Consider the following 16,927-nt stretch of genomic DNA (forward strand, 5'->3'; position numbering starts at 1 on the left):
AAATACCAGCCACTGCCCAAATGGCTCGGTACCATACCGTACTAGTTGGACTACGAATTTCAGCGGCCTTTCCGTTATCCTAATGACTACTTTTTTACAGATGCATCTGACTTGCGATTCAGGGGAAGCTGCTAGTAAAAATAATTTCATATAGTTACCATCTGGAACACAGCAAAGAAATTCATGGCAGCGGTCAATAAACATCTTATTTTCATCAAAATCCAGCGCATGTTCCTCCTTCAACTTCCGCAAAACTAACCCTACAACCGCGCGATTACTTTTAAGAAAATTCCACGTATGGGTAGTTTGCAGCAGAGATTCACATTTTTTCCATTTCGACGTCTCACGAGCGTTTATAATTTCCGATACAAATTTGGTCAAAATACGACCTTTTGCGAGCTCCTCTATTTCAGTGATAGTGATACAACTTTGGAGTTTTTTCCTGGTTTGATCATGAATCTGTAATTTGACAAACAAAAATTAAGTGTTTCCGTTAATTTATACATCAATACTACCTTATATTTATTTCGCATTGTATTGATGTCAATTACCATAGTTTCGCGGGCTGCATTTTCAGCTGCTTCTACAGCCTCTTCGCCATAATCCACCTCTTTTTCCCGCGGAGCGTTCTTGGAACGGCGACTATAATTAGGACTCTTTCGTGCACGTCGTCTTAGCTCTAAGGCCCTTGTCTTCTCAGAAAACATTTTCTTGGTCCAATATCCTGGGACGTCTCCGGTGAATGTTTCCATGTGTTTTTCATGCCATAAGTAACCCTCGTTACACATAAGTGCAGTAATTTGGACGCGTCGTTGATAGGAACCTCGACTCATCGTATCTATTCTTTTTCCGACGTTGTACTTGCACAATCGACAAAATAAATTTTCAGCCCTAAATGGAACATTGCAGTTGTAAGTAAAATTCGATTTAAAAATGTGAAACGGAAAAAAAACACTCCAGTCAGATTGTTTTATATGATATATAAAGTCTGTATAGGCAATAATATGGACAACGAAACATACATTTAACTGTGAAATGATTAGGCCAAAGCAGTAGCTATATTTTTTTTAATAGTTGGGCAAAATTATTAAAAGTCTGCAAAAGAGTCTGCTATTGCGCATTGTTTGAACCTGAAAAGTATGATTTATTCAGCCTGCTTCTGAGCTTTTCATATGTAAATTGTTTGTCTGCTAAGTTTCTTAAAAATTGGTACATGAAGCATGCCAACATCTTCGTAATATAATCATATATTGACAATTATAAAACTAATAACTAAACTTTGAATACTATTGATAAAAATCATACCACGGGTAGACAGAAATTGGCAAAGTTTGATTTTGTTCCACATAACTGAGTATTTTTTTCTGTTTCAATAATCCACAATTATCAATACATACAGGTTACTTGTCTGGTTTTCACATAAAAACTCTGCTTTCGCCGCTAATTTCTCCATTATGACGGATATTTTATCCCAAACGCCGCCCTTTTGTAAATCCGTGATGATACGTGGAGAGTCGTGTGCTTCATCTTTATGAGTGCAGAAATAGTCCCGACAAGATGAGTGGTCCCCGAATACATGATACGGAACGTTTCTTATATCGTAGCGTAATCCTTCTACGTCTTTCGCCCCTGTATCCGCACAATGTTTAATGGCGCTTCTAACACCTTTAGTTATACGCTCCAAGCGGCTAGACACTTGGTCTGCATATTGTTTCGGGCATTTTATCTAGAAGAAGTAAGTAACAGAACATGATTCAAATACGAGATTGTCTCTTACATCTTTGTCACCACATGTTTGATAATCATGGGATGTTTGTTGACTTCTTTCAATATTTCAATAGTTTAAAAAATCGTTTTAAACAATTTTACACTCAGTAGCAAACGCCGATACATTTTTCTCCCAATGAACGCAATTTTTAGAGCTTTGTCAATTACTAATATTGTTGGTTGAAACAACGAAGGCTTTGTTTTTCGATTTTTCAGATCTTCGCTATATTTTTTGTCTATTCAAACAATAAACAAATCAGAGTACTTCAGTGCTTGAAGTTTATGCTATGATTTTTAACTTTCCAACTCAAATGTGTTGCATAATTTTCATTACGCAATCCAAATGAGTTTCATGATGAACATTGTACAACACTTTTTCACTATGCAACCCATTTCAGATGCAAAATAAACAAGTACGGAAAGTAGATCATTATAATTTCTGATAAAATATAATGGACAGAATGAAATTCAAATCAGGATTATTGTTCTCAGGCAAATAAACGCTAACTATCTAACTTCAGCCTTAACAATTCACCTAATTTAAGGCTATTAGGCATAGCAAAGGGATTATGTTGAAAGAACTACAGGAAGTTTTCTGGTTCCATGTACAAAGCTGCCAAAGTTTCAACCAAAAACAAGCAACAGTTGACAAAGGTATAATATAATTATACTGAAAATGGCGATTTCTGAGAATATTTTTCCTTAATTTTTATTTTGCTACTCTCCCTTAAGAAAAACAGGAACAGTAAGTGACAAAGATGGTAATTATTTTACGTATAAGAAAAATCGTAACAATATGAAATGAATTTATCCATACCTCTCTCAATTTCTTTCCAGCATTTTTAATCGTATGATTGCAGCACAGTTGGTGGCGAATCTCATGGCCGTATGCAGAACTATTTTTCAGTTTGGAAACTGTGGTCGAGTCGCCATCTGTTATTACTGTGGTGAACTTAATGCCTTTTTCGTATAACTTTTCGAACCCTTCGATGATAATAGCACTTTCCATCCCTCCAGATGCTCCCGTATAATTTTTATAGCATTTATGGGGATTGATACGCTTGTTTGCCTTAAGCCGTGCTGTGTTGCGGATACAGGCCGAACATCTTTTATTCTTCGTTCCGATGTACATCACCTTTTTTGAACGGGTGCCAATCATGGCGGCGCAGCCAGAAGCAGAATTGTATCTATGTCCGTTGCTGCGCTGCCCCCATGATCCATCCAACTCAACGCAAAGGTTCAGTGGAGTATCTGCAGGCAACTGCTTTTTCTGTATTTCTTGTGACGCAAGATTTACCTCCTCTTCGACCGCTCTATCTAGGGATTCTTGTAGCGCTTTCTCAAGTACTACATCCATGGCCGTTTCATCTTTTGAAAAGGCCTTGTTTCCCATGAACGGTATGTCGAGGAAAGAAAAAAGGTCATTTGCCATCGTGTAAGTTGATCCAGTACATAGGATCGCCCAACTTGTACAAAATCTAAGTCGCGTGCCACGACTTGGCTCTTCTGATGATCCTTTTACAATTATGCTACATACATTGCACATGAGCCATAAGGTGGATCTCATGCATTTAACAACTTCTTGTTGGGGGCATAAGATCCCCGGACACTGTCGGGAATGAACTGCTTGAGCAGTAAGGGTCCACTTTAGGAAATAATCGTAGTCAATTATTCGACGGCCGCTAAGCTTTTTCCATTTAGGAATATCAACTTGCGAAAACTCATCAGCACTTGTAGCATGATATCTAAAAACAACAGAAAACAATTGAATAACTAAATCAGTCCTATTTAGCCCTCTTTGTGCACGAGGCTGAGCAGCGTAACTCGTAATAAATATAAACAGTTATACTCTTACTTACCGTTTTGCAGTTGTTGCATTTTTCCGAGGGGCTGTTGTTGAAGTTTCCACAAACGATTGAGTGTTATCGTAGATGCCAGTTTGGTAGTCAAGCTTATCGAACGTTTCATAGATTTCAAACATCCTTGCTTTGGTTGCTTCGTCACGTTGTGATTCGCCTTTTGGTAGCTGCCCTTGATCATCTAACGACTGCTGGTTGAATGTAGCACATTTAATACATGCCTCGCAATCGCAATCGGAATTGTCCACATTTTTCAATACTGAAGGTTTTCCTGGGATACTGATTATTTCCGTTTTTGATCTTGTCAAGTTAATGCGGCTAGTAAAGTTTCAACTAGTCTTGCTTCAAGTCGGTTGTCTACAATTTAATAAGGACAATATACAGTATATCAAAAATTTGTTCGTAAAGCAAATTTTGAATATATTTTCTAGCTCATATTTTTTTGAAAAATTATTACTCAAGAACGGAATATCATAGAAACAATTTTGTAGGGAAAACACAAGCAAATTTCCTCAGCTCACTACATAACTCACTAACTCACCATATGTTTTATATACTCACTAACTCATTCATTTACTCCATAACAATCATTTACTCACTAACTAACTCACTCATTTACTCACTAACGGGCTCACTCATTGACAAACTCACTAACTCACTTGCTCACAGATTCACTCACTAACAAGCTCACTTATTCACTAATTCACTAACTCACTCAGCCATATGCTTATAAATTCACTACTTCACTCACTAGCTCACTAAATCACTCACCTGCCTTTTAATTCAACAACCCACTTACCAACTTTCTAACTCACTAACTCTGACACTGAATATGTCATAAACTCATCCATTAGCCCATCAACTCACTAATTTACAAGCTCACGCACTCACCAAGTCATCAACTTGCTCACTTTTTCACTCATTCATTACCTCCCTCATTAATTATTTTACTCATGCATTCACTTACTCATTAACTCCCTGATTTTCAAACTCGCTCATTAACTCACTGACTAATCAACTAATTCACTCACTAACATACTGACTCCCACGTAACAGATCTTACATGCTCATTAACTCATTAACTCTTTTACTCTCTGCCCCACTCACTGACTTCTAATTCATTTACTCACTAATTCATACACACTTACTAACTAGTTCAAATCGGCACTGATTCTTATTTAGGGCCTAACTGACATTTTCGAATTCTCTTCATCGATCCTCTCTTTGTGTTATTACAGAATGTATATTGAGTTTTCTAAAGATTTTTTGGTTGAAATACGAAGAAGACGACTACGTCTTGCTATAGAAACAAAAAGAAGAATGATTTTGTTCGTTTTGATCAAGTTATTAGCGCAAGAGAGAGTCGACGAAGAGAAATCGATCAAGTCAGTTAGGCCCTTATGAAAAATCATTGTCGAAATATTCTCTTACTAACATATTCACATTCACGAAACAGCTCCCCAGCAAACATTTGTGCTGTATAAGAGTGGAATAAACAGCTCTTAAGCAAACTTAAGCTTAAGAAACTGTTGTTCACTTCTGTTTCTTGGGTCTCTTCCTATTGCTCTATAACTTTCTCAGTCTACAACGGTAACAATATTTTTGCATATTCGGATTCATTGTAAAGTTTGCAATAAATACGATCTGTTGTACAGTTAGTTTTCATTTGAAAAGTGTGTTCTAAATGGGAATTAATAGCATGACGTTACAACGTTGTAACGTCACGCTACTCATTCTAATTTTTGATGATTACAAAAATTACATTAAATCGGAAGAAATTGGGTCGATTTTGAAGCTTCTTACATTTGATATGGGATGAAAAATTGGTGAAGAACTTTAAACGTCATTTACACGAAAGTGAGTTTTTGTCACTTACACCTTTTTGCTTCTAGCCCCCTCATTTAACCCTTTGAAGCCGGATTTTTTCCAAGTGTTATAATAGAGTTTTATCTACGTATTTCTATAGTTTTGGTGTTCAATCTTATAAAAAAGGTAGAATATTATGCAGAATATTTTTTCCGGACATCCTAGGTCATCCAAGCTGTTCTTGAGTTTAGATCCTAAAGTCTACGGGTATAACGGTAACTTCTTTCATTATATAAAGCTCCGATTTGTAATCTATCATGTCCAGTAAGTCTTCTGAAAGCTCAATAGACATCATGCGATCGGCTGGTGCCATCCAAACTATTTTGCTGTTTATTATCTAGCATCTACAGCAATTGAAGCTTCTGTTTTGAGTTATGTTGTATAATCTATTATACTTACTGGAGCTCACAGAATATAACCAGAGACTATGACATAGTAGTAGTTCGGGATAATCTAAACTCCAAGATAGTTTGGCTGACCTGGAATATTTCCATAGTGTCTCTAAATAACTTTTAAGATTTCAAGAGCTTCTCGGATCTCAGCAGATTATGCTATGCTGTTATTTATGGCGAAAACACAAAGTTTTTCTTGTAGAATTGAAGGACTCCATTTTAGAACAGTTTGCCCGACCCTGAATGTCCCAAAGGTTAATAATTAAAAGTAGCCTTCAGATTGGTCCAGTAACCACAGATAAATATGCAACGTTACTTAGTATTGCGTATATGGCTGTTGTTACGAATGTAGACCTGTAGTTCTGAACTCCAAGGTAGTTTGACTGACCTGAAATATCCCTATAGTGTCTCTAAATGACATTTGAGATTTTAAGATCCCAGCAAATTATGCAATACTATTATTTGTGGTGAAAACACATAAAGACATTCTTGTAGATTTGAAGAGCTTCATTATAGAACAGTTTGGACGGCCGTGAATATCCCAAAGGGTTATAATAAGCAAGAAGACTTCAGATTGTTCCAGTAACCGCGGTTGATTATGCTTCGTTACTCAGTTAAACAGCTATGGCTACTGTTACGAGTGTAGACCTGAAGGTCTGAACTCCAAGGTAGTTTGGCTGACCTGAAATATCCCTATAGTGTCTCTTAATGACATTTGAGATTTTAAGAGCTTCAGGGATCCCAGCAGATTATGCAATACTAATATTTATGACGAAAACACATAGAGTTATTCTTGTAGATTTGAAGGACTTCATTATAGAACAGTTTGGACGACCCTAAATGTACCAAAGAGTTAAAATGAGCAGTAGACTTCAGATGGCTCCAGTAACCGCGGTTATTTATGCAGCGTTACTCAGTTTAACAAATATGGCTACTGTTACAAGTGTAGACCTGAAGTTCTGAACTCCAAGGTAGTTTGGCTGACCTGGAATATCCCTATAGTGTCTCTAAATGACATTGTAGATGTCAAGAGCTTCAGGGATAACAGTTGGTTATGCAATGCTATTATTTGTGGCGAAAATACATATCATTATTCTTGTAGATTTGAAAGACTTCACTCTAGGACAATTTGGAATACCTAGAACATCCCAGAATATAAAACATCACTTGATATGCTTGACCAAGGGTTAATGAATACATATAAACGTAACCCATATCCAAGTTCAGCTTTTAGAACAACTGGTATGTCAATTATTTAGTGTTCCCAAATTTCAAAGTGTTCAGGATGTTCTAGGTTATCAATGAAGTCTCAAATACAAATATTCCCATTTTTACTTAATAGAGGACTCAATTTGCAACACTTTGCCGAAGACAGTATTCTGTTTTGCTGAAGGGGTGAATTTATACAGCCGTTTCTATGTTGAGGTCATATATGACCCCTCCGGCTCCAAAGGGTTAAAATCATTGATATGAGCATGTGGGAAAGCTTCCCTGAATGCTTCAAATATCGCTGAGTTTGAATACAAAAGCTGCAATCTGAGTTGTACTAGTTGTAAAATTGTACTACAAAATAGTAACCACACATAATGCACTATGACTTTTATATTAAGAGTTTTAGTAAAAAGTTACTTGCAACTCTGGTGTGATGCAGAAGGGTCGCAAAATTGCATGATAAGTGAGTCGTTACTTGAAATCGTTTGAGAACCTCTGCTGTAGAATAATAATTTAAAGAACTTACCGAGAGCTAGGTTCGAATGGCTTGAACTCTGTATCATGGTGCTATTCGCCAGTACTTCCATCGAAGTAGTCGACGACACATGTTCCAGCTGGGTATATACACCTTCTCCAGTTTCGTCGACTTGTATACGGCTACTGATGGAACAAGGTGAAACACACGGTGACGGGTGTTTGGAGTCAAGTGTAGTAGCAAGAACAGGCTCAACACGCACATCCCTGGAGAATTCCGCATCGAAGCTACTCGCTGATTTTCCGTCAACTCCCCCATCATTTTGCAATAGCGGAGTATCCCGAAGGGCATGCCAGTCGTCAATAAAGTTGTCATCATATGGCGTATCAGTACATACGAAGCCTGACGGAACCGAAGACGGCTCGATAGGTAGATCATCTGAGAAGTCCAATGGATTGTTTTCCGACCACAGAACCTCAAACATATCGACAGACGGTAGTTCTGGCAGCGACAACTGATCATAATCCGTTGGCGGTAAATTCGCAATACTGTTTGCATGGGCATCCAGTCGCTCGTTTGATGGTGTGTCGTCTGCGTCATCCGGAGGTAGCGGAATATTTGGTTCTGAATCAGAATCTGGCAAGAACGAAGGGAGGCTCGGCGTTTCATATTCCAGGTAGTCATCTAAAACAAAACGAAGTGATTACAACATCATTCTTGTGTATAAGGAACGTAAAAAGATATAACAACAATCGATGGAGTTCAAAACATACCTTCAATTGATCCGTCTGGCTGCTCAATTGCCAACAAATCAGGGTCCACCGGTGCCGCAGACGTGCGGATCTGGTCCGGGTGATTGTCCGCTGCCCTCTTCTTCCTCTGGCTGCACCGCAGGATTGCTGCTCTTCGTTTTTTGGACACTCGCGGCATGATCCGATGCTTTTTTTGTTTGAGCAGCACAGCTAATTTTGTTTATGTTTATGATTTTCGCTGGTCAGCAGTGTTGCCGATAAGTGCGTTTATTTTTTCAGCATACGATTTTAGTCGTATTATTTCTAATTATTTTAGAGTTATAGGATTAGGTCATCAAATATATTATAATATATTATTAAACCAAATTCAATAAAAATATTTTCCATTTAAAATAATTAAATTAGCTTCACGTTTGGAAAAAAAATGGGCAACTTGATGCAAAACATATTTGACATCACTGTATATGATGATTAATGATTTTCTACCCATACTTCAGCGTACACAGTGTATGGTAGAAATGGAATAAGAAAGATTTTTTAAATTGCAGTTTAGTGATTAATTTGATAGTTCTGTGCAAATAACTGGAAAATAGTCGTGCAAAGTGATTGTAATAATGGATTTATGTTTTAGAGTTATTATGATACTTTTTGTGTAGTGTATGTAATGTTTAAGTACGTAAAATTGTTCATTGAAATTGTGTTTCCCGGGGAGAGTGCTAGCATGATCAAGAAGAAGAAAACGATGTGGGAATCAACGTCTCATATGTTGAGCAAAGAAAATTAATATTTATTTAGTTTTGTGACAAAATTTAAGGTGGAATAAGTGCCAGGATGTCTTTTTTCTGGGATGATACAATCTCAGCCAGAATAATCAGGTAGGAGTAATATTTTTTTATCAATTTCTAAATTGTAATCGTTTTGCACGCATACCATAAAACAAATGTGATGACGATCATGAGTCAGCCCTATTTGGCTGATGCACTAAGCGTCCTTAAAAACCGTCGTTGAACGGACTCGATCCTTCCGACCCCATTATTGTAGAACGGGTTCCAAACAACCGAACAGTACTCTAGTATGGATCGAGATAGGGCACAGTACAAGGATTTAAGGCAATAGACGTCCGTGAACTCTTTAGCTGTTCTGAATATGAATCCCAGTACACTCGAAGCTTTTCCGACGACATAGCTGATATGCTTTTTAAAGGAGAGCTGTTCGTCCAATACTACACCAAGGTCTTTGATATGACTAACACGTTCAATTTGGGTACCTGACAAATTATAATTGAACATTACAGGCCGTTTTTTGTTCGAGAACGAGATCGCCGAGCACTTAGATGGGTTGACTTCCATTCGATTTAAGGTACACCATTCAGCAAATGCATCCACCTGTCGTTGAAGGAAATAGCAGTCTTCAATTGAGCGAACACGAAGGTACAGTTTTAGATCATCCGCAAAGGATAATCGCGGTCCTTCGATCACCATGTTTACATCGTTGAAATAGATCAAAAAGATCAGCGGTCCTAAGTGACTGCCTTGTGGGATACCAGATGTTGCGGCAAATGAAGAGGACTGACAATCACCGATAACGACAGACAGGCGCCGACCAGTGAGGTAAGATTGAAACCATTGCAGCAGGGGGCCATGGATTCCCAACCGATCTAGTTTAGCTACAGCAATACGATGGTGCAATTTGTCAAATGCTGCAGTCAGGTCGGTGTAAATAGCGTCTGTTTGAACGCGCTTCGACATGCTCTCGATGATATGGGAGGTAAGGCACAGCAGATTGGTGGCCGTAGAGCGACCCGGCATGAATCCATGTTGGTCGGAGCTAATATACGGTTTGCAGTGAGCGAATAGCGGGTCCATGATGACGATTTCAAACAGTTTGGCGATGGCACAGAGCGAAGTAATGCCGCGATAATTGCCAACCTCTTGTCGGCTCCCCTTTTTGTGGACTGGAAACATGTGTGCAAACTTCCAGAACGTTGGAAATAGGCCAGTGGTTGCGGAGAGTCGGAAAACGTGAAGCAATGGTGACAGAAGGTTGTTGATTTGCATCTTAAGGAACGCCGACGGAATACCATCGGGACCCGGATTGTACGACGTTTTGAGTTTTAAGGCAGCCCTGGCAATCATATTCTCGTCAATGTCAACGCTGCTCAACGATTGCCCAAACTGTGGAACTGTGCTAGCGGCACGTGCGACGTGATTATCATCCAGCTCCTCGTCGACGAAAACACTAGCAAATTTGTCGGCGAAAAGGTTACATATATCTTGCGGAGAGGAAGCAACTTTGTCATTGAGTGCCATAGAAGCTGGCAAACCAGATTCGCGACGCTGTTCATTCACGAATTTCCAAAACTGTTTTGGATGGGATTTGAGCTTTCTCTGAATGCCGCGTTGGTAACGTAGGAAGCATCGCTTCGCAACTCGTTTATACTCGTAATTGATCCTCACATAGTAGTTCCGGAGTAACAGTGTGCGGTGTCTGGTGAATTTCCTCAGGGCGGCCCTCTTACCAGATTTCAACGAACGGAGCTCACTTGTTTCCCATGGAGGACGCGATGTATGACGGTGTAGCTTCTTAGGAACGTGTCTGTCAATAACGTACGTCAGCACATTGGACAGAGTGCGAGCAGCAGCTTCGATGTCCTCGGTATCTAAGATATCGCCCCAATTAATGCCTCCTTAACCCCCACGAACCCCATGTAACGCGCCTGAGACCTCCGAGAACGCCTGCGTAACGTTTCTAAAGCTCGCCAAAAATACTCTGGAGCTGAGCTTCTTGAAGTACCTCTGAAATCTCCCCTACGGACCCCATGTAACGCACCTAAGCACCCTCCGAAACCTGCGAATCGAAAACAACGACGTAACGCTTTTGACACCCGCTGCAAATCCTCCGAAACATCCTAAAATTTCCTCGGACCCCAGGTGTCACACCTGGGACCCTCCAAAACCCCCCGAAAAAGCTTTTGTAGCGCCTCTGAAACCAGCTGAAAATGCCCGGAAGCTTCATGAAATGTCACTGAAATTCCCTTAAGTCCATGCTTAAGTCCCCTCGCACCCCCGTGTAACGCCAGGGAGTAGCAGGAGGTCTCAGGGGGTTTCATGAACTCTTAATGGTGTCTCAGGAGATCTCAACGGGATCCAGGGGCCTCGTGAAATTCCTGGACGCTTCGGTTGTCTCAGGGGCGTTTCAGGGTACTTCAGGGGCATTTGAGGGGTCTCGAAGGTGTTTCAAGGACTCCCGGGGGGTTTCTTGGGGAATCAAAACGACTGTTTTAGATTTATCTCGACGTTGCAACTCCGATTCGAGTCTTCTTCAAAGGAAAAAAAAAAGACTGGAATCGGAGTCGAAACGTCGGGACAAATCTAAAACAGTTGGTTTGACTCTCCAAGACTGCAGCGCTAATAAAAGTAGCTAAATGCACACACATATCAATCGATCTGTCTTATGTAACATTAGCCTGAAGACGATAGTGGTGCAAAATTACTGTAGGCTCACTGCCCGAAATCCCCTGGGAGCCCCTGAAACACCTCTGAGACCCCTCAAGTGCCCCTGAAGTACCCTTAAACGTCTCTGAGACTCTCGAAGCGCCCAAGAACTCCATGTGGCCCCTGGAACCCCTTGAGATCTCCTGAGACACCATTGAGAGTTCATGAACCGCCCCTGAGACCTCCTGCTACTCTCTGAAATGCCCCCAAAATCCACTGAAAAGCTCCTGAGACCCGATGGAATTACCCTGGGATCCCCTGAGGCCCCTTAAAGCGCCCATGAGACCTCCCCGGTATTCCATGAAGCCCCCTGAGAAGACCTTGAAACCCCCTTAAATGTCTCTGAGACCTCTTGGTACTCCACTGAAACCCCTGAAACGACTCATAAACCTTCCTTTGCTCTTCCCGTATATCTCTGGCCGCCATTGTCGTAGTTACGCAATATTTGTTCTTAGTAGCTCTCTCTTTTTATGCAGAGCATAAAACAGAGGTTATTGACTGATATTGAACAGCTCTGTCAATGGAACAATTTGCCACTTCAAGATAAAAAAAAACCTGGATCATCAGAGGACACTCAGGTCTTAGACTGACCGGTTTGTTTGATCAAAAAATCCAAAAACGTGACGCCGAGATTGCGTTGTGTCGAAATGACTCATATCATGATTTTGATGCTCTTCTTTCACGGTGTATTTTCATAACATGAAAGCACACATTCTTCCTGAAATCATGACTCATTTTACCAGTTTCTAACACCGATTTTTTTCCCTGTGTAGTACCTGGTGTTCGTCATAGACCGTGTCAATTTGTTAGTGTAGAGATAATATTCAAGTATATCACATCAATCAACATCATCAAAACCACCCAAGATGCCTTCCAATAAGTAGCTTCGCGCTCTACTCTCACAGTTGTCATTATTCATCACCATCATCGTAATCGTAATCATATGTCAACGCCTCTTGTTGGTTGTTGATGATGATGACGGACGGCGCGGTGTCAGTGATTCCGACAACGAGGACAACGGCATCCAGGCACCTACCTGAGTGTGAAAAAGCGCATTTGTCGATGATGGACTTTTATGCTGCTGGATCGCTTTCCCGAACACATGGCGGTGGACAGAAGTAGAAGCAGCAGCAGACGAAGCGGCGCCCCCTTGTTGATTGAGCCAATAATTGCTTGTTGCTGATTATACATATTTTTTTATGACGCGCTCTAATAAAATTTGCGCTCACGTGATTAATGGGGGAGCTCATGCTGCTGCTGCAGAATATGGATCATAGATGATGAAGGGGTGTGTGTGTGCGTGCGTGTGCGTGGGTGGATGATGTTTTGCACCAAACACACATCAATCATTCGCCATCAGCAACGACGTCGACAACGTGGATGGACGTCTGTGCCTCCATCGTGGCAGTATCGGTGACTGAGGACTACATGACGAGAACGCGGAACGATGTACGGACGGGCGGAGATGAGGTAATAATTTTCTTCGTATGCTTTGGCATTATTTGCTTCGACCAGACTGAGTTGCTTTCTTTTTCGAAGTTGTTGATTATGATGATGACGGGGAACGACGACGGGAATGATGTGTCTGTTTGATTGATCGAATTCAAAGACGGTTCCTTGGGGTGGTGGCAGTGAGTGGTCTGCATTGGCGTGGAGTAATTTTTAGGAGTGGCAATTTGTTGAGTGTATTTCTTATCATCGTCCAGCTGCGAGAGGACCAGATGCATTGTCGGAAACATAGATGCTAAAAGATTGAAGTTTATTGCATTTTATGGAATTTCGAAGAACTCGATTACGAATCAATTGCTGTCTTCTTCAGAGCATCAACATCAATATACATTATATTGTTTGTAGAACATAAAACTTAAACTGAATTACGTTCTTTTAAATAACTTTGAAAATTCCAGAAGAAACCTTTAAAATTACGGTAAAATATTAGCACATAATCCCACCACAGTCGGAAAAAATAGACAGCAAACGGTGTGGTAATGACACTGACACTGAAATCAGAGCTGCACGGGGCGCGAAGTAATGCACCAAGTGTCACTGAAAATTGCACACTTTACCGTGACCGCGGTATCACGTCCTCTCTTGCTAGCTTGCTAGCTGGTTGGCTGGAGGATCGGACACAATTGTTCCCGGTCTTTTTTTTTTTCGTTTCTCATTTTGTGTTTCCTCTGCTCATACCTACTGTTGTTACAAATTGAATTGTTAGCAAGTCGTCTAGTGTAGTGCGGGTGGACCGTCGCTGTTGCTGTGCTAGTGATAATGATTATAGAATACATATGGTGGTATCTAGATCGTGAGCGTGCGGGCACGGTGAGGATGGGTATGCAGCCATGCAGGGAGGTAGGTTAGCGACGTAATCAACAGCGCGATGCAATTTGCGCAGTTTGCAGATTGTATAGCTGAAAAGAATGTCAACCAACGAACGAACGAGAGTCAAATGACACCGGTGTGTCGCTCTGTTTCGCTTGGAGTGGAGCAGATCTGGGAAAACAGAGAAGACGCATGGTGTTTTTATAAACAGTCAGTCGCAGCCGAAATCGAAAGTGCATACTTTCGTAAACAATAATGAGGGTGTGTTTCTGGTAATTATCAATAGACTTCAATAAAAGACTGACTTAACTATAACTACTATGCCACTTTTTAAATGATTGAATATGTTGGACTCTACATCATATTTTGAAGTCGAAATGAATTGAACTTAATTCTGATCCATTCCAACGTTGCACCTGTCAAATTAGTTTATCTCTGGGAAGCCATATTCCGACAGCTGAACGCAGCGAAGGCGGTCATGCTGCAGCACGGGACTGGGCAGAACGTGGAATGATATAAAAGAACGCGGAAACAGCAGACATACCTCTTTCGGTAGAAAAAGCGCCGCCTAGAAGATGCGGAATGCGAACGAATGGAACTGCTGTGTCGTTCACTAGGAACACGGAACTTCTACCAGAAGTTCAACGCATCCCACAAAGGCTTCGTGCCATGAGCAGAAATATTCAGGGATAAGGACGAGAACATCTCGACGGACGGACGTGAGGTGATTTGAAAGGTGAAAGTAGCACTACGATGTACACCTGAATGGTGCGGGGTGCGCAGACATGGAGGACCAAGGCAGCGGAGGATGTTATCCAGTAGCTCAAGAACAAAAAGTCAGCCGGTAAGGATGATATCGGTCATCGGAGCTGAACTCATCAAGATAGGGCCGAATAAGCTGTTGTTCAGCTATCATTGTTAGCTGTGTTTGCTGAATTTTTCCAAGCTGACGGATTCAGATTTTTTTTATTATTATTTTTATTAAAGAGACTTTCAGCCCGGATTCAGAAAAATTGTAGTCAAATTTTATGAATTTCAGTTAATTGTTGCTGGCGATCAGTTGAGTTAAATGAACGAGTCAACAAACTTTGCTGAATTTCAATAAATTGTTTGACCTTCAGTTCGACGAAATTCTGCAACGATGGCCAGTTATCTTCTGAACTAGTTGTTTTGGACTTTTGGAAAAAGTTACGTATCAGAGACTACTAACCCCTCCCCCGCATCATCCCTAAACAGCTACGTCATTTATGATCAGTCCCAAAGGAAATTCGGGCAAAGTTTTACTAGGAATTTCGGGAGAAATCCCAGGATGAACTTTTGATGAGATCTTAGACCAGGTGTTTGCAGATCGAACACTGTGGTACACTTGCTGTACCCAATCGCCAGGGCACCGTGAAAATACAGCAAATTATTGCTTCATTTTCAATGTAATTGCCTCTGTTTGATGAAAAATAATGAAAAAAAAAAATTAATTAATCACAACATAAGCCGTTAATTATAATAGATATATTTGAAAAATTGAATACCTAAATTGAAAATTTTCACGAAAATAACAAAGCTGGTTTTTGGCAATATTATTGAAATTCAAAGTTCTTAGGCAAATGTCTAGAAAGCGAAACAAAAAAATAACTTTTTGTCTGGCTCAAAAGCGAACTGATGTGTCTCTGACAGATTTTGGGTCGCTGAATTCGAATCCGGGATCAGATTTACTCTAGCACGTGACAATTTTAAGCTATACTTAAATTTGTGAAAAATTGAAAAATGTTTCGCTGTGTAATCACAGGGCTCACTGGTGACCGCCGACAACGACACCAGCAGAGAAATTCATAGGCGCATTGTGGCAGGAAATCGTGCTTACTTTGGACTCCGCAGAACTCTACGATCGAATAAAGTTCGCCGTAACACGAAGTTAACTATCTACAAAACACTGATAAGACCGGTCGCCCTCTATGAACACGAAACATGGACCCTACGTGCAAAGGACCAACGCGCCCTCGGAGTTTTCGAACGGAAGGTGTTGCGTATCATTTACGGCGGAGTGCAGATGGAAGACGGGACTTGGAGAAGGCGAATGAACCACGAGCTGCATCTGCTGCTAAGAGAACCAACCATCGTCCATACCGCGAAAATCGGGAGGCTACGGTGGGCGGGTCACGTCATCAGGATGTCGGATAGCAACCCGACTAAAATGGTTCTCGAGAGTCATCCGACCGGTACAAGAAGACGTGGAGCGCAGCGAGCTAGGTGGGTCGACCAAGTGGAGGACGATCTGCGGACCCTACGCAGAGCGCGGAACTGGAGACAAACAGCCATGGACCGAGTGGAATGGAGGCGGCTACTATGTACAGTAGTATGGGACACGCATGTATGAAAAAAATAAATCCTCGCTCCAGTTGACTTTTTAGATTCCATTTAGGTCCCATATGAACTGTACAAAATTTCAGCGCAATCGGTGAAACTATAATTTAGCGCAAGCGGTTCAAAGTTTGCATAGGATTTACTATGGGAAAAGCTACACTTTCAAACAAAAAATCCCAGAGGTCGCCCTTTGTTTCCTTAATTCAAATCGATCAACGCTTCTTGTAGAAATAACATTTATGAAACTTTCCTTCGAAGACCACAACACGATTGGATGCTTGTGGAAAAAGTTATTGATTTATTACCGATTAGTGATCCAACGAACAGCTTTTTGTTTTGTTTTATCAGCAGCACTGCTGCTGCCGCTGTTGCATGGGGTGGCGGGAGGCATCACCACCCCCAGAAACAGCAGCAGCCATGGCAGCACCTACAG

At 40.9% G+C, this 16,927-nt stretch overlaps 2 protein-coding genes across 3 annotated transcripts in view; one reads left to right on the forward strand and one right to left on the reverse strand.

Moving 5' to 3' along the window:
- The window catches only part of LOC109418407 (serine/threonine-protein phosphatase PP1-beta catalytic subunit), a 278,303-nt gene that overhangs the window by 207,862 nt on the left and 53,514 nt on the right, over positions 1-16,927 (forward strand). The window lies entirely within an intron of this gene.
- LOC115254650 (uncharacterized) lies at positions 5,868-8,728 on the reverse strand. The gene is made up of 2 exons (XM_062859191.1): positions 8,345-8,728; positions 5,868-8,255 (listed from the first exon to the last, which is right to left on the reverse strand). The coding sequence occupies exons 1-2, from the start codon at positions 8,499-8,501 to the stop codon at positions 7,510-7,512; spliced, it is 903 nt and encodes a 300-aa protein (XP_062715175.1). The 5' UTR covers positions 8,502-8,728; the 3' UTR covers positions 5,868-7,509.

The sequence above is a fragment of the Aedes albopictus genome, chromosome 3 (genome assembly GCF_035046485.1).
Source record: "Aedes albopictus strain Foshan chromosome 3, AalbF5, whole genome shotgun sequence".
In the NCBI taxonomy this organism is placed as follows: Eukaryota; Metazoa; Arthropoda; class Insecta; order Diptera; family Culicidae; genus Aedes; species Aedes albopictus.